We start from the raw sequence: 23,693 nt of genomic DNA on the forward strand, positions 1-23,693 counted from the left end.
ACAGCAATAGCAGTATTATATGATGATCAGTTCTAATGGATGTGGCTCTCTTCAACAATGAGATGATTCAGACCAGTTCTAATGGTGTGGTGAGAAAAAGCCATCTACACCCAGAGAGAGGACTGTGAGAACTGAATGTGGCTTCCATCATAGCATTTTCACTATTTTTGTTGTTTGTTTGCATTTTATTTTATCGTTTTCTTTCTGGTTGGATTTGATTTTTCTTATACAGCAAGATAATTGTATAAATATGTATGCATATATTAGATTTAACATATTTCTACCATGTTTAACATTAAAAAAGATATGAAAGCAAAATTCATCAAGAAAATTTAAAAAATTTAAACAGTCCAAAAAAAAAGAAAAGAAAAGGCTTTAATTTAAAAAAAAATCATTTTCTTCTTTGTTTTTATCTTGAACTTGCTTGTCACCATAATAGCACTATTTTTTCCTCATTATTTTTCCAATTACAATAAAAATAGTTTTCAATATTTCACTTTTGTAAGATTTTAAATTACAAATTTTTTCTCCTTCCCTCCCTTTCCAAGACAGCAAGTACAATCTCATATACATTATACATAATTGTTTTAAACATATTTCCATATTAGTCATGTTGTGGAAGAATAATCAGAATAAAAGGGAAAAACCATGAGGAAAAACAAAGATGAAAATAGTATACTGCGATCTGCAGTAAGTGTCCATAGTTCTTTCTCAGGATGCAGATGGCATTTTCTTTTCCAAGACTATTAGAATTGTCTTGAATCACTGTATTGCTACTGTTATTGTGTATAATGTTCTCCTGGTTCTCATTTCACTCAGGATTTAAGTCTTTCCAGATTTTTCTGAAATCAGCCTGTTCATCGTTTCTTATAGAACAATAATATTCCATTACATTCATATACCATAACTTATTCAGCCACTCCTCAACTGATTTTTTTATTGTTAATGAAGTGAATCAGGGTATTATTATTGTTTCCATAGACTATACTTCATCAAAATAAGAATTCAGGAAATTTGTTCCTTAACATGAATTTCTCCATAATTTTGCACTTCTGAAGTAGTATGGAACTTAACCTTTTATTTTCTTTCTTTCAGTTTGCTGTAAATGTGCCATCTACACCAAAAGATGTAATGTTAAGTCAGTATGTTTACTGGCCCAAAGTACAGATTTATAAAGAAGATTGCCAGGCTCTCCATCAAAAGATTGACACGTGAGAACATATCATTTGCTTTCTTGGGAGTAGGAAAAGAAATGCTACTTTTTTTTTAACCACCACCTGTAATTAGTAACTTTTGAGTAGGTTCTCCACTTTTAAATTTCTATAAGAAAACATTAACATTACTTTATATACTTCATGTTAAAATTGAATTTGGGAGAACATCTGAAAGTTAAGTTATTCTATTCAGCCAGCCACCAAATAGTTATTAAATGCTTACTTTGTTTGGGGAAAGAAAGAAACGCAAAACCAAAACATTTCCTATTAAAAGTTCATGGTTTAATGAGGGAGACAAATATGCAAACAGTTAGGTACAAATTCTTTACAGGATAAATTTGAGATAATCTCAGAAGGAAAGGCACTCATCAGCTTTTTATTAATGATTTACCCTTGTACAGAGAGCCCTGTGGTAGTCATTATGGAAATTAAATTTACTTTATCAAGTGTTTATTAAATATCTACTCTACATAAGACACTTTGCTAAGTGTGAGAGACATACAGACAAAAGCAACACAGTCCTTCTGTAACTCGAATTCTGGTAGGGGAATATGATTATATAGGATGCAAGATATTTCTTAATACATATGTGGGCTTTTTAGCCCTCGTATACATGCAGAAATATACATTTCAGAACACCGGTTCTTCCACTCAAGATTTTATATGCGCAAATGTTATACAAAAATCTAGCAGTTGGTCATATCTAAAACAGAACCAGAAGATCATTATACACAGCAATAAGATTATATATCTGCAAAATGGATGAGGGAGAAATAATATAATAGTAAGAATACATGAAAATTATGATTATACAGTATTATAAGAAACTATTAAGGAAAATTGACCTAGAGTTCTAGAATAATAAGGCAAAGTAGAAATAGAAAAAAAAATCCACTGATCACCACCTAAAAGATATTCCAGGAGGAAAACTTACAGGAATAACTTAACCAAGTTTTAAAGCTACCAGAATAAGGAGAAAATATTGAAAGTACTAAGAAAAAAAAAGCAATTTTAATGTTATGGAGCTACAATAAGGATTATACAAGACCTAGCATCTACTATACTGAAGGCCCAGAAGTCTTGGAATGCTACGTTCTGTAGCACAAAAGAACTGGGGTTATGACCAAGAATAACTTACCTTGCAAAATTAAGTATGAGTCTGAATGAGGAAAAAAATGGACATTTAATTAAGTCAAAGACTTAAATTAAAATACAAAGGTTTTTGTGACAAAAACTTTTTTTTTTTAATTTAATAGCCTTTTATTTACAGGTTATATGCATGGGTAACTTTACAGCATTAACAATTGCCAAACCTCTTGTTCCAATTTTTCACCTCTTGCCCCCCCTCACCCTCCCCCAGATGGCAGGATGACCAGTAGATGTTAAATATATTAAAATATAAATTAGATACACAATAAGTATACATGACCAAAACATTATTTTGCTGTACAAAAAGAATCAGACTCTGAAATATTGTACAATTAGCTTGTGAAGGAAATCAAAAATTCAGGTGTGCATAAATATAGGGATTGGGAATTCAATGTAATGGTTTTTAGTCATCTCCCAGAGTTCTTTCTCTGGGCGTAGCTGGTTCAGTTCATTACTGCTCCATTGGAAATGATTTGGTTGATCTGTTCTGAGGATGGCCAGGTCCATCAGAACTGGTCATCATATAGTATTGTTGTTGAAGTATATAATGATCTCCTGGTCCTGCTCATTTCACTCAGCATCAGTTCGTGTAAGTCTCTCCAGGCCTTTCTGAAATCATCCTGTTGGTCATTTCTTACAGAACAATAATATTCCATAATATTCATATACCACAATTTATTCAGCCATTCTCCAACTGATGGGCATCCATTCAGTTTCCAGTTTCTGGCCACTACAAAAAGGGCTGCCACAAACATTCGTGCACATACAGGTCCCTTTCCCTTCTTTATAATCTCTTTGAGATATAAGCCCAGTAGTAACACTGCTGGATCAAAGGGTATGCACAGTTTGATAACTTTTTGAGCATAGTTCCAAACTACTCTCCAGAATGGTTGGATGCGTTCACAACTCCACCAACAATGCATCAATGTGACAAAAACTTAAAGGAAAATCTGATCTATAACATCCAAGAGAAATATAAGATAAATATTAAAGATCAAATTATAGGGGACTTAAATAAGGTCAAATTTTTTACTTTGTATATGTGAAAACATTAGCAATACTCTTATTGTTTGAGTAGTTTGAAAGAAAGGCATTGGCTGAGCTAATTAGGTGATTCTAAAAAAATAAAACTGTAGAGAAAGATAAAAAAGTAATTATCTCATACAAATAAGGCAAAAATGGAAAAACTGATACAGAAGAAGGTAGGATCAGGGAGGGAAGGTAACTCTGGAATTTTACTCTCCTTGACAATGACTTAAAGAGGGAACAACATACATATCTAGAAGGACATAAAAGTCTTCCTAATTCAGAAAGAAATACGAAAAGGGAATGAGATGGGGAGAACGGAGGGACAATTAAAAATCTGGGTAGGTTAAGGAATAGGAGAGTAAAGTAGTATGTTGAAATAACTTCAAAGAGTGAGAAGAAATAGAGTAAATAGGGTGAAAAGGAAAACAAGAAGGAGGAAAATATACCCATAATTTAGCTTAAACTATGAATGGAACTAATTTACCCATAAAACAGAAATGAATTCTTATGTGGCTTTCAGGAAATATTATAAAATGAAAGATACACACATATAAAGGGCAGGAGTAGCATTTACTATGTAAAAACAGGAATAGTAATCACTATGTCCGACAGTTAAAGATTAAATAGATTTAATCAAAAGTAAAAAATAGAAAGCTATACTGTGTCAAATAGTATAAGATATTGTTTTAATTAATATATTATTCAGTACCTAATAAATACAAAATACTGAAGTATATGCCCACCAAAACAGATACAAAAACTACATGAATATAAAACACTTTTTATACAATAAAATCAGATCTAAATAATTGAAGTTATATTTTTTGTTCATGAGTAGGTAAAGCCAATATAATTTTTTTAATTAATTTTACCTTTCTAATCTGATATTCAATACTATCCCAGTTACTGAGTTAGCAAAAAAAAAAAAAAAAAAAAGGAACTTCAAAGAAACCAAGTGGGAAAATGTAAAGGAACTAGATTCAGCACTATCAAATCTTAAACTTTATTATAAGGCCAGAGCACTGTTGAAGTATAAAAAGGAAAACTTTGGTTATTTTAAATTAAAATTTTCTTATAAAAATAAAACTTATGTAGCCAAGAACAGAAGGAATGCAGAAAATTGGAAAAATACTTATCCTCTCAGATAGGTTGTGACTGGGTTGGAATATTGCTGGAGTATTAGAAATGATAAACTGGTTGATTTAGAAAAACATGGAAAATTTTGAACTTATGAGAAGTTCAGAGAAACATGATAGGAGGAAATAAACATAGTATGATCTTACATATATGTGTATGAGTATGTGTGTGTTTATGTCTATGTATATTTATATATATGTACATATATCCATATTAATTGTATTCTTTTTTAGGGTGTAGGGTAAGAGAGGAAAATAAAATAAAAAGTTCACAGCAAAGAACAAAAGAAAATCAACAAGGGAACAAAGAAAAGCTGGGCAGCTTTGAAAATAATGTATAGTATTATATAGGTTTTTTTAAAAAGGAAACATTGTTTTATAATGAATATTCTCTTATGGTCTGCTATGTACATAGCAATTTTTTTTTCTCATTTTGTATTTGTTTAAAAAAAAAACAAAGTAATAAGTTATTTCTTTTGCTTCCTAGCATATTTAGACATCCTTGTTTCTAAAGAATACATGACCAGCTTTACCTTATTCTCATGAAATTTTTTTTTCATTGGTTTAGATTAAAACTCCGTGCTTTGAAACAGGAAAAACTACTGGTGGATGTAAATAGGAGCCTGTGGGAAGTAATGAAGGACTGCTCTGATGAAGAGGTACTTTTATTCTAATGCTGAAACAATATGTGTATGAAATACATAACTCATAGATATGTAACTGTGATAAATTTTTCTCTTTGAATATGCTTTTAATAGAAACTTAATTTTAAAAAGTCTTTTAACATTTTGTAAATGTGACATGAAGTTTACATATAATCAAGTTTTCCCTTTTTATATCTCATAGTATACTTAGTTAAGGAAAAACTTAGGGCATGAATAATTAGCAAATCATTTAAAACTTGACTGTTAATGGTGAGGGTGAACCCTGAAACTTTGTCCCCTTTAATCCGTAAATGAAGGGAAATTTGGAGTCTCAGGCTTTCCTCTGAGAAAGCACACCTTCCCAGACACATTAAGTGGCTTCATTCAATTGGAGATCTTAGTCAGATCACCTCCATTGATTTTTTGGGTGTGGCTGAGATCCCCTTCAGGAAATTCCCAAGACTCTGGGAAAAAGCCTTCAAAATGATTTCATTCAGTTGGAGATCTTGGTCAAATCTCCCCTCATTGATTTTTTGGGGGTGGCCTGGATCCTCTTCAGGAAGTTCCCAGACTCTGGGAAAAAGCCTTCAAAATGATTTTATTCAATTGGAGATTTTGGTCTGATAGTCAGCTCAAACTGCTCCCTTACCCCCCAGGCCAAGGCTTCATAAAACAGGGGTCTGTTAACCTCAGTAAGAGAGCTCCTTCTTAGTAAACAATAAACTTTCCTTTTCTGCCATTCAGACTTTTCGAGTTCACGAATTCTTTCACATTGGACTTGTGTGGCAACCAGAGGGGATTCCCTACCTCAATTCTCTCACTTCTATACTACCACTAGACCCACATCATCATTATGTTATATAGAATAACTTTAATAAGTTTTATGTTCAATAGTTTGATGTGGATCTCAGCCTGAGAGTGAAACTCACAAGTCCTGAGGTCTGTACTCAAATACATAAGTGGAATTACATTTACAAAAGAGAAAGGGTTGAAAGAATTAAGCTTGAATCACGAAAGGAAATTTTGTGTTGTTACCCACTTACCATATAGGAGCTGAGTTTACCCCACTTAAATGAGGTTTTCATACAAAATTTTATTCTTTCCTACAGCTGAAAACATTTGGAGTGCATCTGAACAAAATGAAATCACGTTTTGCCAAGAAGACTAAAGTTTTTGCTCACCAAGGGAAAGTGGTTTTGTATAGCAAATTGGTAAAATCAGCCAAGGTAATTTTGGAAGAAAAGGGGCAATCAAAATTACTTTTTTTATGGTAGTGGTCATGAAATTGGAAAAGATATTTGGAGAAATATGGAGAAGATTATGCTGGTAGAAAGTAGATTCTAGAATATCTGGCCCATGAATAAAAAGATTTGGTTTGCAAATCTGGCATGTTTTGAAAATATCCCCACCCCTGGTGGGTGCTCAAAGGGAGCATGATCCAGGTATGCTAATATGAGAGCCATTCTTTGGAACTGGTTCTTCACAAGACAAGATTGTGGTAAATATGTGTCAGGATGCCATGGTCATAGGTCAGTTGATCAAAAGCATCTATTGTGGGCATTGCATACCGTGTACCAGGCATTGTGGTGAACACGGATACAAAGAGTAAAATAATCCCTATTTACAAACAGCTTATATTCTAATAGATCTTTTTTTTTGTTGTAGCTTTTTATTTACAAGATATATGCATAGGTAATTTTTTAGCATTGACAGTTGCAAATCCTTTTGTTCCAACTTTTTCCCTCCTCCTCCTCACCCCTTCCCCCAGATGGCAGGTTGACCAATATATGTTAAATATGTTAAAGTGTAAGTTAAATACAATATATGTATACATGTCCAAACAGTTATTTTGGTGTATAAAAAGAGTTGGACTTTGGAATAGTGTACAATTAGCCTGTGAAGGAAATCAAAAATGCAGGCGGACAAAAATAGAGGGATTGGGAATTCTATGAAATGGTTCATTTTTCTTAACTTAAGTCTATTATTCTTTCCAAGTTCAAGACAAGAAGTATTCTCTTTTCATTCTAAGATGTACTTTCCTATCCATCATATTACATGAGCTGTAATAAAGTTTTTTACTTTAACTTAGACTAATCTATTTGCATTTATTTTGTGCCTAGATTGAATGGGAGAAACTTCAGACAAGGATGGATAAGATGGATTCTGTACTCAAAGAAGTGGATACCTGTCTTGCTGCTCTGGACCAGGGTAAAATTTTTGGACCCAGTCTCCAAAGTTGGGAGTTTAGGCAACTCATATCTTTTCTCCTCAGAAATTCTCAGTATTATGAATATTGAAATGGAAATTTAAAACCTTCTATTCTGATGATTCATAACCTAGCCAGCAAGAAAACATACATTCCTTTTTGCTTTAGAAAATGAACTTGATTCAGCCTAATGATTAAGCCTTTTTAAGCGCTGAATAAATTATTAAGTAACCAGTACCCCATGACCTACTGAAAATACAATTAGCATATAAAGCTACAATTTCACAGCTCTCAGCTACCAGTTATTCACAGGTATTTTTTAAATAGTTTCTTTGTACAAGATATTTACTATTGAGGACACAGAAGTGTAAAAATAGAGGCTTTCAATAAAAAAATTATCTACTCATTTCTAAGCCTTAACAGAGGTTAAATCAACAAATAGAAAACTCCTTCGTATAGCCTTCTGTGGCATTTATCCTTTCCTCCCTTCTCCAGATTTTTGAAGTCCCTTTCTTGGCTATAGAGGATTTAGAAACAAAAAATAAAGGATTGGATAAGGAATACTTTGATACAAAAACTTGTGATGTTATTGATAGTACTCCCTTAATAGTGCAGAACACACCTTATCTTTACAGACGAAATAATGGAAAAAATAAAGACATTGCTGCCTTCAAAGTGTAATCATCAAATCTTACCATGAAAATTATCCTCCTATCCAACCCCTCAAGAAAGGAAAGAAAATTGCCCTAACACAGACTGCACTTGCTCAAGTATTCAATATGGTCATAGGGAGCCTCCCCAGGACTGAGAGCTGGAAAGACCTAAAGAGATGTTCTTCAGCATTTATTTTATAGGTTCAGAAATATGAAGTGACTTGACAGTGATTAAATAACTACTAAGTAGCTATTAAGATAGTTTTTAATCCCTGGATCTTCTAATTTCACAACTTGTGCTCTTCCCATAAAAATTGAGCCAACAATCAGGAAATCTCAATTAGTAATCATATCTAACCAGCTTAATCACTTTGAAAAGTATAATGTTCAAAAAAAAAAAAAGGAAAGAAAAGAAAAATATAACCTTATATGATAGGAAACATGGTGTTCCCTATCTCCCCCTTCTTTGTCCCTTCTTTCTTTAATCCCTTCCTATACCCTTCACCCCCAAACTGCAGAGTATCATTTTCTGGCTGACCAGACAGACCACTCTGCTGATGAAATCATGACAGTTTTGTCAGGAATAGAGAAAAGTTGCCCTCCTCCGATGATGTCAGTTACAGAGAAGTTTCATTTTAACATTTCACTGCTTATTGATATTGTCTGGAACAACAGTACACCAGTTATGCCTGAACAAAAAAAAAAAAATGCTAGCTAGGTCTCAGATATCTCAAAATGGTCCTTGGAAAAATCTTATTTTACTGTTATAGCTTAAATAACATTTGACTGTTTCTTCATTAGTATTATTCTTCATTGGCATTATCATCCAGTGTTTTGATTCTAGAAGAAAGATTGTTCTTATGTACTTTGTGTGTAAAAGAGATAACCATTCTTCTACTAGTTCTCTTTTAAGCCATTGATTCTCAATACCTGTAGATACATTGAAAATGCTTATTGACCGAGGTACTCTAACACATGTTTTTTTCCTTTAGAAATTAAGAATTTGGACAAGAATAAAGAAGATATCCAGACAGAATGGGATTCTGAAATGTTAGCTACAGAGAAAGGTAATTATAGCAGTTAATGGGAAAATATTTTAATTGAGAAAAGTTTTTTAGTGCTCAATTTTATGTAACAGTAATCACTTTATGTTTAAAATGACTCATGTAGCATATTATAGCATAAAAAGGATTTTGATCACACTATTTCTTTGAAATAAGTGCAGATTTTTGTTTTAACAGGTAGTCACTTGGAATTTTCAATGAAATTGTTTTGTTTTGTTTTTAATGATAGGAAACATAATTGCCTGGAGAGTTTTTCCTAAGAGATAAGTAGAAATGTGTCTATTATTTACCTAAAGGGCTGTAGAACCATACATACTCTTTGACTTAGCAATATCACAGATAGGGCATATATCTCAAAAAAGTTGTTTTTTTTTTTTTTTAAGGAAAAGGATCTATAATGTACAAACATTTATAGCAAGTCTTTTTTAATGGCAAAAAATTGGAAATTGAGGGAATGCCCATCAGTTGGGGAATGGCTGAATAAATTGTGTTATGTGATTACAATGGATTACTGTTGTGTTGTGAGAAATGATGAGTAGGATACTTTCAGAAAAATCTGGAAAGATTTCCATGAGCTTTTGGAAGGTGAAACGTACTGTGTACAAAGCAACAGCAATACTGTAAGATGATCAATTGTGAATGATTTTGCCTTTCTCAGCAGCAATACAATGATCCAAGACAACTCTGATGGACTTATGATGAAAAATTCTATCCATCCTCAGAAAAAGAACTGATTATGTCTGAACATAGATTGAAGCTTACTTTTTTTACTTTATTTTTCTTTGAAGTTATTTTAGGGGGGAGGGAGAATCTATATTTTACAATTTGACTTAAAGAAGTGTTTTGCATAACTTCACGTGTGCCTTCTCAATGGAGGGTGTGAGGAGGGAAGAAGGGAGAGAATCTGGAACACAAATGTTGTTGTTTTACATGTAAAACTGGGGAAAATAAGATATTAGATAATGGGGGAAGAAAATGTTCATTAGGAATATAATTTTTTTCTCTTTTCTCTATCTCTTTTTTTCCCCTCTTTTCTCTATCTCCCGTTTCTTTTCTTTTCTCTTCTCTCTCTCAGAATTAGAACAATTACAAGCTGAAGAAGAGAAACTCAAGAGGTAAGTCTTCAATTTTTATATTTGCTAGCATAGTATCAAAGTTCATGAAACAAATGGCATTTTACCTCCAAAAGCTGATTTAGTTCCAGACCAATTTGGGGGTGTGGATCTTACTAAGTTCTCGGATCAGGGCTTTTGTTTTATTTTGAAATCATTCCAGAGAATCACTTGTTTCGGTTGATGATTGTTTTGAAACTGGACTTATGTAGAGTATTGTTCTAAATCTGTTCTAAAACAGACCCAAACATTTCCATCAAAACAGTTTTTGAGGAATTCAAATGTAGCAACAAAGACATTCACCAGTCTTTAACTTTATGAGGATAAGAATCAGGAAGATTAAATATTTCTCTTCTTATCCTATAACCCCCAGTTTCTTAAACTGTGGCTTGTGATCCAATATGGGAGTCAGAAAATGATGATTTATTATTAGTAATGTTTGATTTTCATAGCTATTTTATATACCTATGTATCTGGAATCATGTAAAAACTTTTCAGGCTAAAAGGAGCTGCATGTAGAAAAAGTTTAAGAATCCTTGCTATACCCTACATCATGGATTCTGGAGTTTATACTAAAGGGTCATCTTTCCCTGAATATTTTGATTTTTTTTTTCCTACAGGAATATATCAGAATTGGAGATCCAGAGCCAGCAGGCACTTGCCCAAATAAACAGTCTACAAAGAGAAGCAGATAGAACTAAGGAATGCCTGGAAAAATTCAAGTAAGAAAAAACTTCTCCTCTATTCAATTAAATTCAACAAACACTTATTGTATTTCTCTTGCCTCACCCTTTCCTCCATGCTTCCCTTTCCATTTTCTGGAATGAAAAACTGATCAAATCAACTCTGGCCTTGTGTTCAGATTGGGTATGTCAAGCTATTCTCTCTGGCCCCATTCACTTTCCCTGTAAACTTTACAGATTAGGATGCACCTTCCCTGGCCACTACTTTCCTGTGAACTCCTTAAAGGCAGGAAATTTCTTTGCTTTTACAATGGTATTCTTAGTGTTAGGCAAATTGTAAGCACTTTATCAAGTGATTTTCATTCATGCATTCATGACATTGTGGTACTAAGGATACAGAGACAAAAATGATATAGTCCCTTCCTTAAAGGAACTTGCAGTGTACAATGAAGAGATATAAAAACACCTTTTTAAATCCAAGGTAATTTGAAAGAAAGCAAGCACTTAACAATAGGTAGGTGGAGGCAACTGAACTGAACCTTATGGAAAAATAAAGATTTGAAGGTCAGCAGAAGGAATATTCTTAGTAGAGAGAGAGAGAGACACACAGGAGCCTTCACTACTGAGTTTGGAGAACTTGTGTCTGATTTGCCTGCAGTGTAGAATGTATTAAAGAGCCATGAAAAACAAGCCTGGAAAAGTGATTTGGATTTAGATGTGGGGAGCTTTACATTCCAGCAAGAAGAAATTTGTATTTAATTGTAGAAATGATAGGGAGCTTTAGAAAAACATGGAAAGACTTGCATGAAATTAACAAAAGACAACATGAGCAGAACAAAGAGAATCTTATATTCAATAACAGCAATGTCAGTGAATAAATGTGAATGATTAAGTTATTTTGAGTATTATGTTATAGATGCTCACATCAATGACTGTATTGTACTAAATTAGCTAATTTTGTGCATATCAACCAATGAGCATTTATTAACACCTATTATATTCTATGCACAAAGACAAAAAAAAAAACATTCTGTCAGGGGGTAGGAGAAGATATAAAGTGTACATATATATATATATATATAATGTAAATACATATCTACACACTCACATACACACACACATACACCTTTTCTAGTGTGGCAAGTGGAGGGAGAAAAAAATCGAAGTATAGAGCAGAGAGCAAGAGAAAACTCAAGGAAGCACAGAAAAGCAGGATAACTTTGAAAACACAAAGTGGAGATTCATGATTTCATATTGAATCCTCTTTGTATTGTGTTATTTTCATGAAAATGTGGAGGTTTTTTTGTTGTTGTTTTGGTTTTTTTTAATTTTTAAAAATGAATTTTTTTTAATTTCAAAGAATAAGGAGCTACTGAAAGCTTTTACTCTTCTTTCTTTCCACAGCTTAAAGGTGTAGCTTCACACTACTTAAATATTTGGCTTCACATTCCCAGAGGAAAGAGTACCTACCCATCTGATACAATTTTTATTAGATTGAATATGATTTTGTTATTATCTTTTAAAAAAAAAGTGGCCCCATGAAGTAAATAGCCAACATCAGAATCACAGAGTCATACGCTTAAGGCCCACCTCTGACCCTGGGACCCTGGACAAATCACTTATTTTCTCTCAGCACCCTGGGAAGCCTCTTCCTAGGCTATATAAGTCACACTGCATTGCTAGAGGAAGTTTCCTCCCTGGGAGTTCCCTCTACCAATAAAATTTCAGGTTCATTCAAAGATCCTGGTAGTTTGACTATTTTTGTTTGTTTGTTTATTCTAGCTTCTCAGAGTGGGAGATTATTGAATGGAGTGATAGCCAGGCTATATTCACTTTTCTTTATGACTCAATAGAGCTCACCATCACCTTTGGAGAGCCTGTGGGTAAGTAGTAAAAGCAATCTGATTTTATTTTATAACCATTTATATGTAAGAAGGAATACATCATAAAACCCCATGAATAAATCCATTCAGGATTTAAATCTTTATTTTAAATATGCAAAGGAATAAAAAGCAATATGGTAGCAACATGTGCTGATGCTGCAGGCTCACATAAAAGAAAACATTTGTTGATTGAAAATGTCATCATCCTAGAGTTTTCACAGGTGTTTACCTGTTGCTAATAGAGTACAAACTAATGCATGGATGGACAAAGAAATTGTTTAATTTTATCATCTTTTTTTAAAGCTATTTTTATTACTATGAACTTGATAAATGTCAACCAATTTGAACATCTTCTTTAGTTCATGTGACATACAGGTTTGTTTGTGTTTTTTTAAGTATATATTGTACCAATTTTAGAATAGTGTTTCCAACATTGCCCAATATAGATACTTCTCTCCTGGACTTCTTTTCTCTGCTATGTTTTTTTGGGGGGGAGGGGGTTATGTTTTCTTGATATTCTTTGTTTGGTGGTATTATTCTTTTCACACACTCTTAACACTTCCCCTAATCTTCAAGAAATAAAAGCACTCCTTTTTTTCATAACAAATAACTATATACAGTCCAAATCCATACATTAATTATGTCTAAAAATGTGTGTTTCCTTCTGCACCTTTAGCCTCTCCCCTTTTAGCTGAGATATAAAACATGAATCATCACCAGTTTTCTGGAGTCATATTTGGTTGTTGCATTGAACATAGCTCTTAAATCTTTCAGGTTTTTCTTTTAAAATTTTGCAGTCATTGTAAAAATTGTTCTGGTTCCATTTATTTCACCATTTCAATTAATACAAGACCTCTAAGGTTTTTTCTAGAACCAGTTCTTTAGACCTGACAGTTCACATTATGCCATTAAATTAATGTGCCTTAATTTGTTCAGTCATTTTGATGGATACCACTTTGTTTCCAATTTTTAGCTAAGCCAAAAGGTGCCATTATGAATTTTTTCTGCATTTGATTCCTTTTTTTCATCTTCTTGGTGTATGTTCAGTAATTATACACTGAATCCAAGCAAATGCATAATTTAGTGACCTTTTCTGTATTTCATATTGCTTTCCAAAAATGATTAAATCAATTTACAGCTCCACAACGAGGGCAGGCAATTTAGAGAGGAGAAAAATTCTAATTCTATCATCTAATAATATTTTCAGAAAAAAATTAATTTCAGAGACATAGACTTACCTAAATTCTACTGCTAAACAGTTTTAAATTTCACCCTAGGAAAACAAGGTTGGTATTAAATAATAATTTTCTCATCTTGTGACTTGGTCCTAACATTGCTTTACTGATCATAAACCAAGATATTATTCAGATGTGACATGTTTTATAGAAGAATTAATAATATTTTAGTGAAATTCTCTATCTCAGTTCATTTATCTTACAGATGAAAAAAGGAAGGCTCAGAGAAGTTAAGAGACTTGCCCAAGACATCACCACTTATATTTGTGCTTTGTTTTATTGTACTGTGTTAAGATTTCATGAAAACATTGATTCGTCTTACATATATTTTTAGACTTTTAAATAGTCAAAGTGAATAGAATGATGGATGTAGAGACAGGAAGACTTACATTAAAATCTTTCTCTGACACTCACATTCTGTGAGACAATGATCACTTAACCTTTCTGAGCCTCATGTCAATGTCAACAAATGTCAACAATTAAAAGACCTAGTAGAACATTTTGGCTCTTTATTATGTCTTCAGAAGGATTATCTGCTGATAATAATGTAGATGATGAAAAATTTGCAGACTTTTTGGTGCATAGAATGAATGCTCTTGTCAAAATCCTATTGGAAATTTCTTATATAAAACATTTCCAGTCTTTACTTTTCACCAGCAAACTTGGTGCATGTTAGAGTTAGTAGAAGGTTAAAGTAAGATAATTTTCTAGAGGGCACAAAAAATACTTGTAAGAAAGCTTCAGCCTTTTCTGAATAATTTTGCAAAAAGACAGATATGTTACATTCTCTGGAGGTAATGAATGTCTTTTACTATACCTAAATTTTTTTTTTTAATTTAATAGCCTTTTATTTACAGGATATATACATGGGTAACCTTACATCATTAACAATTGCCAAACCTCTTGTTCCAATTTTTCAACTCTTACCCCCCATCCCCTCCCCCAGATGGCAGGATGACCAGTAGATGTTAAGTACATTAAAATATAAATTAGATACACAATAAGTATACATGACCAAAACGTTATTTTGCTGTACAAAAAGAATCAGACTCTGAAATATTGTACAATTAGCTTGTGAAGGAAATCAAAAATGCAGGTGGGCATAAATATAGGGATTGGGAATTCAATGTAATGGTTTTTAGTCATCACCCAGAGTTCTTTTCTCTGGGCGTAGCTGGTTCAGTTCATTACTGCTCCATTGGAAATTATTTAGTTGATCTCATTGCTGAGGATGGCCAGGTCCATCAGAACTGGTCATCATACTATACCTAAAATTAAACTGGCACTTCTTATTGATAACAAAGAAGTGGAAATGAAATAAATGCCATGGGTAGGAATAGCCAAACAAGTTATGGTACATGAATGAAGTAGAATAATATTATACCATGAGAAATGATGTTTATAAAGAATTCAGAGAAGCATGGAAGATTTTGTATGAACTGATGCAAAGTGAAGAAAGCAGAACCAGGAATATAGTATACACAATGTCTTAAACAGTGTAAACAAAATAATAAATTGAAATGGCATACTATTTATTTGATTAAAATACTAAACTTGGTCCCAAAGAAGAGTTGAAAAATTATACTCACCTTCCTTCATCACACAGGCAAAAAACTAGGGATATAGAATATTGTATATACTGTCAAGTACTGTCAGTCATGTTCAACATAGTGATGTTTTTTTCCTAAATTGCTTTTTTTTCTCATTTGCTTTTCAATAAGATACCTAGCTGAATAGGAAAAGAGATATATGCAGAATTGAATGTGATATAAAAATAAAATGTGTTCCCCAAAAAGGCATTGATTAAAAATAAGAATAAGATAGTATATGGATTTTTATCAGTAAAGTAAGTGCCATGAACACTTACATGGTCAGCATCAGTTTGCCTCTTGTTCTTAAACCATTTATAGATAAGTCTTTATTATGTCTTAGTAATTGAATATTAATAATAATGCCATTGAACAGTAAGAAAAGGTTAAATTATTTTCAGAATATTCTTAAGAAGTCTATGTTAGATTTCCCTCAATTTTGAAAAATCTTATCCATAAACATACTCAAAACCAAAAATCTGGAGAAAAAATTAAAATTGAAATAAAATTGTTTAATCTAGTAATAAATTTGGTAGGGACTGAACCTGTGATATTTCACTGTTATAAAAAACCTCCTGAGGTCTATACAAGTTTTAAAATTTTTGGTAATTAATAGGTTAATTCTACTAGTTAATCAAACTCATCTATGTAAAGCTCCTTACTTTATATAGCTCAGATTGTGCTGAGTAAGTGATTCAAAGCTAGTTAATAAAGGAATTTGGAAATGACTTTTTCTCCTGACTTTTCCTAGATGATCTTCCTTTCCTGAGCAAGGCTTGCAGAAAGATTATTGGTGTAAACTTTGAAACTCTGCTGCATGGTATGACTTTGAACATTTGTTTCTAAAATTAGGAACTTTCAACTACACATTATTCCTTGAGGTCTGTGCTTCATGGGCTGTTGCAAAGTTAATACAATTTGAAATTTCAGTGCTTGAATCACTGTATAGAGATCATTAATGTGGCTTTTAAAATTAAAAAAAAAAAAAAAAACTTTCTTATATTTGGTTCCAAGGAATGGTTTTGATATTTTTATAGTTATGTCCTACTTAAGTATTTCCTACATTATCCAGATTAACACTTAGAAAGTTTTTCTTTCACATTACTAAAAGTCAGAATGAAGGGATATTCATTTGTACAGAGCTTTGTGAGATTGTTATCTAGCCACCTATAAGGAATAAACTCATATAAAACTTAAAAAATCACTCTACTTTATTTTTGCAGAAAACAAAGCTCCCCCATCATCACTGTTAGTGCATAGACTCATTTTTCAGTTCATTGAGGATCAGGAATCATGGAGGAATAAATGCATAACCCAGCATCATGTGCCTAAGGTAAAATCTAATTGCAGAATCTCAGGAAAAATAAGTAGTATCATCGGCCCCTGAAGGCTGACCTAAAACTGGATACAGAATTGGAGTTTCTGAAATATTAGTCCATCTTTTTTGGGAGCTTTGAACTCCGTAGAAAAAAGGTACTACAGGCAAAAAATTATTTTCAGTCTCATTTATCTTCCTGTTTCTCCAGATGCTACAAGAGATTTCATTGGTAGTAAACCGTTGCAGACTCCTGGGAGAAGAGATTGAATTTCTAAATAGATGGGGACCAAACTATAATCTTATGAACATAGATGTGAACAATACTGAGTAAGTAGTTATTAGAGAAAGCTACTGTAGTTAAGATTATTGATTTTAATGTTGATTATGCATCCAAAATATAATTCTACACCTAGCTCTCAAGGCAATGCCCCTAGGTATATTATTGTGAGTAATATCTGCATAAGCATAAAATGACTGAAAGTTTTAAGAAGTCTCCTGATTCTATCTGTTTTTTCACCATCTTGGGGCATCCAGGGAATCTCAGTCAATCAATCATCAAACATTTATTGGTGCCTACTATATACTAGTCACTGAACCAGGCTATAAAGGTACAAAGGCAAGAAAGAAGCAGTCCCTGCTGTCAAGGAGCTTATATATTAGGGGAGTTAATATGTATGTCCATACAAAATGTATAAGGTTAATTGTCATGTGAACTAAGTCTTGAAGGAAATCAGAGGTTCTGTTCAATAAATATTCAGTGACTCCTATGTGTCAATTCCAGAGGTAAGAGTAGATTTGAGGAAAAAAAATAATAACTTTTTGAATATAGTGAATTAAGATACTAAGTGAGACATCCCATTTTAAATGGTCATTAAGCTATAAACAGGTTAAAGCAATAAGCATTTATTATGTGCTTACTGCATGCTTGGCACTGTGGTTAAGTGCTAGGAATACAAAGAAGGCAAAAACAGTGTCCTCCCTTAGGAAACTTGCATTCTAATGAGTGAGACAACACGGAAGCTTATATATTGGAGCCGATCATAAAGAGAAGGCTTGTAGGGAACCACTAAAGTTCTCTTACCAAAAAATGGGATTTGAGCTGAGATTTGAAGAAAACCAGGAGGTGGAGATGGTGGCAACATTCTAGGCAGAAGGGATGGTCTATGGATATTCAAAGAATTGGGAAATGGACTATTATGTGGGAGGAACAACAATAAGACCATTATCACTGGGAGTATGGGATATGCTTGCAGTCTTTCTCTGCACAACATGTATACTTAGCTCTGAGGTTATATGTGTACTGCAGTCACAGTGAACAAAAATAAAGTAACAAAATCTTCTTACTTTAGTGTTATGTTTATGTGTCATTTGTAGTTAACTTGATAATGACTCAATAACTTCTTGAAAGCAAATTTTTCTAAGAATACCATCTCCTTCCAAAGTAAATGAAGTCATCCCTTTGGAGTAGCTTTGGAATATGTTTTGCTGTTGTTTAAAGAATAGTCACAATAGTAACCCTGTTTGCAGATGTTCTGCCTTCTGTTCTTTCAAATCCCTTCAGAGAAGAAAACATTGTGCATCTACCAGTTCATTTTATTAATGAAATGGAGAGAAGTGTAGCAAGTGGTTCACTATATATTTCAACAGGCAATTTTTGGCACCTTTGGAGTGAAGCGCTACTAATCGTATCCATTACTTTTTTTTCTTTTTCCTCCTCTCCTTTTCTACTTTCCCATGAAATGTTTCTTCTCTCCTTTTCTCTCACATGGTTTTTTTAGGCCTGTCAGTTGCCACTGGTAAGTCTTGCTTAGTCCTGTTATGGTACTATAGATAAGGAGGATGCTGACTAGGGCTTAGAGAATAGTAATAGATGGAGCACTGAACTCGAGTCATAGTTCCAAGTACATGAGACACCGTTTGACAGTGATATGACAAGGGAGCCAACCTAACCTAATTCACTTTAGGCAGCATTTATTATGTATCTACTTTTTCCAAAACACTGGGAATACAAACACAAGAACAAGATACTCTCTGCCTTTGAGAAACTTAGTTCTTCTGGGAGGATAAAACATATGCACAGATAAATAAATATAAATATATAACAACATATATTGGACAAAGTAATTTCAAAAGAGAGAAACTACTTAACAGCAGGAGGTATCAGAACAGACCTGATATAGTAGTTCTCATTGGAAATGTGCTGGAATTTTAAGAGGGAATGTATTTCAGGCAAAAAGGGCTTATGTAAAGGCATATAGATAGGAGTTGTCAATTTGTGTAAATGAGCCAGTAGGAAGCCAATTTGACTGGAACTGAATATGCATGAATGATGAGTAAGATAAAATTATAATGGAAAGGTAGGTAGGAACCATATTGTGGGGTCTTTAAATGTCAGACTGAGGATTTTGTATTTTGTCCTAGAGGTAATAAAGATTTCTTGGATAGGCGAGTGATCAGATCTGTATTTTAGGATGTTTGGTATCTGTATGGATTGAAGAGGGAAATCATTTCTGGGTCTTAGTTTTCACATTTAATAAATAAGTGTAATATTAGTTATTATACCAGGCAGAATGAACAGAATAAGGTACCAGAGTAACAATATCACTATACAATATTACATGAATGTAAAAAGTAAATTGGGGTGAAATGTGATATAAAAATCTAAGGCACTTATATAAAAATGACATTACAAATTAATGATTGATTTTGCCTTTTGTCAGATTCTAAAATCTCAAGAATTAGGAGGGAAATCAGAGGTATTTGAGTGTAAACTCTACTTGAGTAGGAATTCTTTTTTATAACAGCCTCTCCTAGAAAACATTCAGGGATGAAGAGCTCACTATTTTCTTTACTTTTCAAGATCTCTAATTAATTACAAGTAACTATAATTTCCTTTTTAAAGCAAAATTCTGCCTTTTGAATACTTTTCACTATTGTTACTATTTCTGTCCTTTAAATATAAGCAAAACCCATATAATTCCGTTTTCCACCTGACAACCTTTAACTTGACAGTGATAATGTCTCCACTAAATCCTGTCCTCTTATAATTTCACTTTTCCTTAATCAGCTGAGATTAAGGCCTTCAGTGGAGATAATTTCTGAAAATTCATTATTGAAATCATAGATTATTACTGAAATTTTATAATAATTTTAAAGATAAGATTTCTAAGATCTTTAAGATCAGACCAGAATGCTTAATTTAATGGAATTTTTGTGGATCTTGTCTCTTACAGACTAAAGCTCTTATTCTCTAGCACTGCTGCTTTTGCAAAGTTTGAATTGACACTGACTCTTTCAGCCCATTATCCATCTGTCCCATTATCTTTCACCATTCAGAACATCATTGGGAACGTTAGGTGAGTAAAACAAAAAGGGAAATTTAATAGGGCTCTGCTTGCTAAATTCTCAACATTTTACTTGGAAATCCCCATAATAGATCCACTGAAGCAGTGTGGAAGTTAAGTGAACTGGAGCTTATCTTGGCACATTGCCTCATGACAAATGATTTCTTTGCCAAAATGAAATGATTTCATTGTGAAATGTTGCACCTTTAATACCTGGATTATCTGCACTGGTTACATATGATGCTACCACCAATGTTTCATTTTTTTTTTTTTTTTTTAGTAAGGAGCTGTTGGATTCTTTGACTCAGGGCTCAGAGTTACATATTTTATATATTTTTGTCTTTAAGATATTAGCTAGATGAAGGCATTTTTTTATATTTCCCAACTATGCCAAATTCTCTCTTGCATCCCTTTGACTCTGTTAGACAACCTCATTCTAGCGTCCTCTTTGAAACTCAAATTTCTAGAACTTAAAACTTGGTTTCAATCTAATATCTCCAATGGGGAATCTGCTGTGGATTTGAAAAAATCCTACACATCTATGGGTTCAGATTTTCATAAAATCTAGAGACAATATTAACAGTTCTAGAAACTGAACCGTTGGCACCTGCTGCAGAATCTGAAACGTGTATACTTCTTATATTAGTCCAAACTTACTTGTTTGATTGAGCCACACTTTAAAATAGCCAATCCAAACTCTGATATGGAGTGAATCTTATTAATTCTTTAAGCTTAACCCTAATGAACTAAGAAATGACAGACCCCCAAATATATACCTACCAAAAAGTTCAAGTAATTCTTCTGATCATTAGTCACTTCCCCAACTAACTACACAATTGTGACTTTTAGTGCTCCATTAAAAAATTAATCATTTGAATTGGGAATGCAAATTTCCAGAAAATTTTCTTCTCTTTTTCATCACAGCCAAGATCAAATTGCTGCCATTTTGTCTAATGTGCCATTGGATAACAACTATCTGAAGACAGCAATCAAGTGCATTTACCAAGATCTCCTCCAAGGCCCTCAACTTCATCACTAGAACCACCACCAGAACAACTATAAATAACTATATTTTTCCATCATGTGCTGTTCAGCTTTAATTCTGATATATTGGAAGCAAACTTGATAGACCTCTTGCTAGTTATATTATTTTTATATTTAAACTACTATATTCTAGGATTATGTTCACCTCTTTATCAGCCTCTCTTTCTTCCATTCACTAACAGCACAATAATATGCTAGCTATGCTAAGTCAATTGGATACCTAGAAGAAAATGTCTTTAAATTGTACTGGAATTCTGGACTCTGATGAGCACCATGGGATATGAGAAGAAAATTATTTCAGAGAAAATTTTCTTCTGCTATCTCCAGATATTCTGACTTCTACTTGACAGCTTGTTTCTAGTATAGAAAAATTGTATTTCCCAACATTGAGACAGTGCTAAAGACTACCAAGCTCATTTCTCTCCATTTCAGGAATATTACTTCCAAAACAGAAACCAGTGAACTTACAGTTTTTGAAATGGTTCAGTCTTTTCCAGAGGGATTGTCTTCCTCTAATTGTTATCATATAGTGTCTGCTGGTGGTAGCAATTGTCTTGACTATTTAAAGTGTATTCTAGTGTTCATTTTCACCTAGGATTGTGTAAATACTAATTTGTGGTACTTAAATGATATAGTAATACATAGGTTGGTGCCCTTCTTTTAGCCTAGGCTGTCAGCCTTTTTCCATTTTGCTGGAGATTGCTTTATGACAAGATTACCATCTTTTTGTTAAATCACCTTTAGTCTTCATTTAACTACATATCACACCATAACTTCTACTCAATTCTGAGACAAGTGGTAATAACAAAAGCCCCAGTTCCACTCCAGAAATTTAATTTTTAATTATAAAATGAATGGTATGGCATTGTGAGGTATACAAATTTAGACCCAAAACCAAAAAACTCCTTTTCTATACATACCTTTAGTGAAATACAAATTGTATCCTTTTAAATGACTTTTTTTCATTGTTAAGAAATGAATTAACATTACACTTTGTTTCTACTATCATCCTTTTTAGTTGAGTTTTTACTCCTAAGGTCAAGTTAAAATCTCATATATTACACATGTAATCTTCCTTTGATTACTTTCTAGTTATAAAACAAAGATTAATTTAAAAGACCAAGTGGTTTTCTCACAGCAGAAATCAGAATTCATCCTTTAAAATTTTGTACAAAGACACAAAATTTTATTTGCCATAAATATTGCTATTTGAATTCACTTTTTCTGTGGGTTCCTTAGAAAACTGCTTTAATATTACTCACAGTATCATTTTGCTATGTGTTATCACCACCTATTCCATGAGTCTCAAATACTCTTATTGGGGGAGGGGATTTAATTTCTATATCCCTAAATAGTAGGGTTCTGTTTTTTGTATGATAGTAATTGCTTATGAACTACTTCAAAGAGAGAATAAATTGTTATAGTAATAGCCTCAGCTTTCCTAAACTTTTTTTTGTTTGTTTCAGTATATTTATAAAAACTTAACTTTTCTGCAATTGTATTTGTTGAAAGCTTTGGCTGTTTGTTTTTATATAATTATTTGGTATGTTTTCCTTCAATGATTGGAATAATTTTGTACCATTAAAAAATTCATTGAAAGTATTCTGTAGTAAATAAAGTCTGTACATGATGGAACTTGTGAGAAGTTCATTGAAGATAAGTTAAAGAAAGCAAAAGGTCATTAGAAACACCTTGCTAGGGGCTAAACTAAGATTATAGCTAGCAGGGAGTCATGTGGAAACAAAACTTTTTTTTTAATATTTTTTTATTTTTTAATAGCCTTTTATTTACAGGTTATATGTATGGGTAACTTTACAGCATTGACAATTGCCAAACCTCTTGTTCCAATTTTTCCCCTCCTCCCCCCCCCCACACCTTCCCCAGATGGCAGGATGACCACTAGATGTTAAATATATTAAAATATAAATTAGATACACAATAAGTATACATGACCAAAACGTTATTTTGCTGTACAAAAAGAATCGGACTCTGAATTATTGTACAATTAGCCTGTAAAGGAAATCAAAAATGCAGGTGGGCAAAGATATAGGAATTGGGAATTCAATGTAATGGTTCTTAGTCATCTACCAGAGTTCTTTCGCTGGGCGTAGCTGGTTCAGTTCATTCCTGCTCCATTGGAAATGATTTGGTTCATCTCATTGCTGAGAATGGCCAGGTCCATCAGGATTGATCATCATATAGTATTGTTGTTGAAGTGTATAATGATCTCTTGGCCCTGCTCGGGAAACAAAACTTTCAAAAAACTAAGGGAAATGCTATTCCTGTCATTCAAGGAACCTGTCATATTTCTGAATTGAAATTAGGATTTGAGAAGGAAACTCTCAGGAGTTAACTCAGTCCTACTATTTTGAACAAAAGCTGTATGCTTC

The 23,693-nt window shown here is 32.9% G+C and overlaps 1 protein-coding gene across 1 annotated transcript in view; it reads left to right on the plus strand.

The window, feature by feature from the left end:
- The window catches only part of KNL1 (kinetochore scaffold 1), a 109,774-nt gene extending 86,843 nt beyond the window's left edge, over positions 1-22,931 (plus strand). Inside the window, exons 14-26 of the mRNA XM_031952096.1 lie at positions 1,096-1,211; positions 5,097-5,187; positions 6,282-6,398; positions 7,293-7,380; positions 9,024-9,098; positions 10,171-10,210; positions 10,828-10,929; positions 12,673-12,773; positions 16,349-16,417; positions 16,821-16,930; positions 17,124-17,242; positions 20,149-20,271; positions 21,184-22,931. Of these exons, the coding sequence (XP_031807956.1) occupies positions 1,096-1,211; positions 5,097-5,187; positions 6,282-6,398; positions 7,293-7,380; positions 9,024-9,098; positions 10,171-10,210; positions 10,828-10,929; positions 12,673-12,773; positions 16,349-16,417; positions 16,821-16,930; positions 17,124-17,242; positions 20,149-20,271; positions 21,184-21,298 (1,266 nt within the window). The 3' untranslated portion in view covers positions 21,299-22,931. The remainder of the gene's footprint in view (positions 1-1,095; positions 1,212-5,096; positions 5,188-6,281; positions 6,399-7,292; positions 7,381-9,023; positions 9,099-10,170; positions 10,211-10,827; positions 10,930-12,672; positions 12,774-16,348; positions 16,418-16,820; positions 16,931-17,123; positions 17,243-20,148; positions 20,272-21,183) is intronic.
- Positions 22,932-23,693: the final 762 nt, after the last annotated feature.

This window comes from Sarcophilus harrisii, chromosome 2 (assembly GCF_902635505.1).
Source record: "Sarcophilus harrisii chromosome 2, mSarHar1.11, whole genome shotgun sequence".
Classification (NCBI taxonomy): Eukaryota; Metazoa; Chordata; class Mammalia; order Dasyuromorphia; family Dasyuridae; genus Sarcophilus; species Sarcophilus harrisii.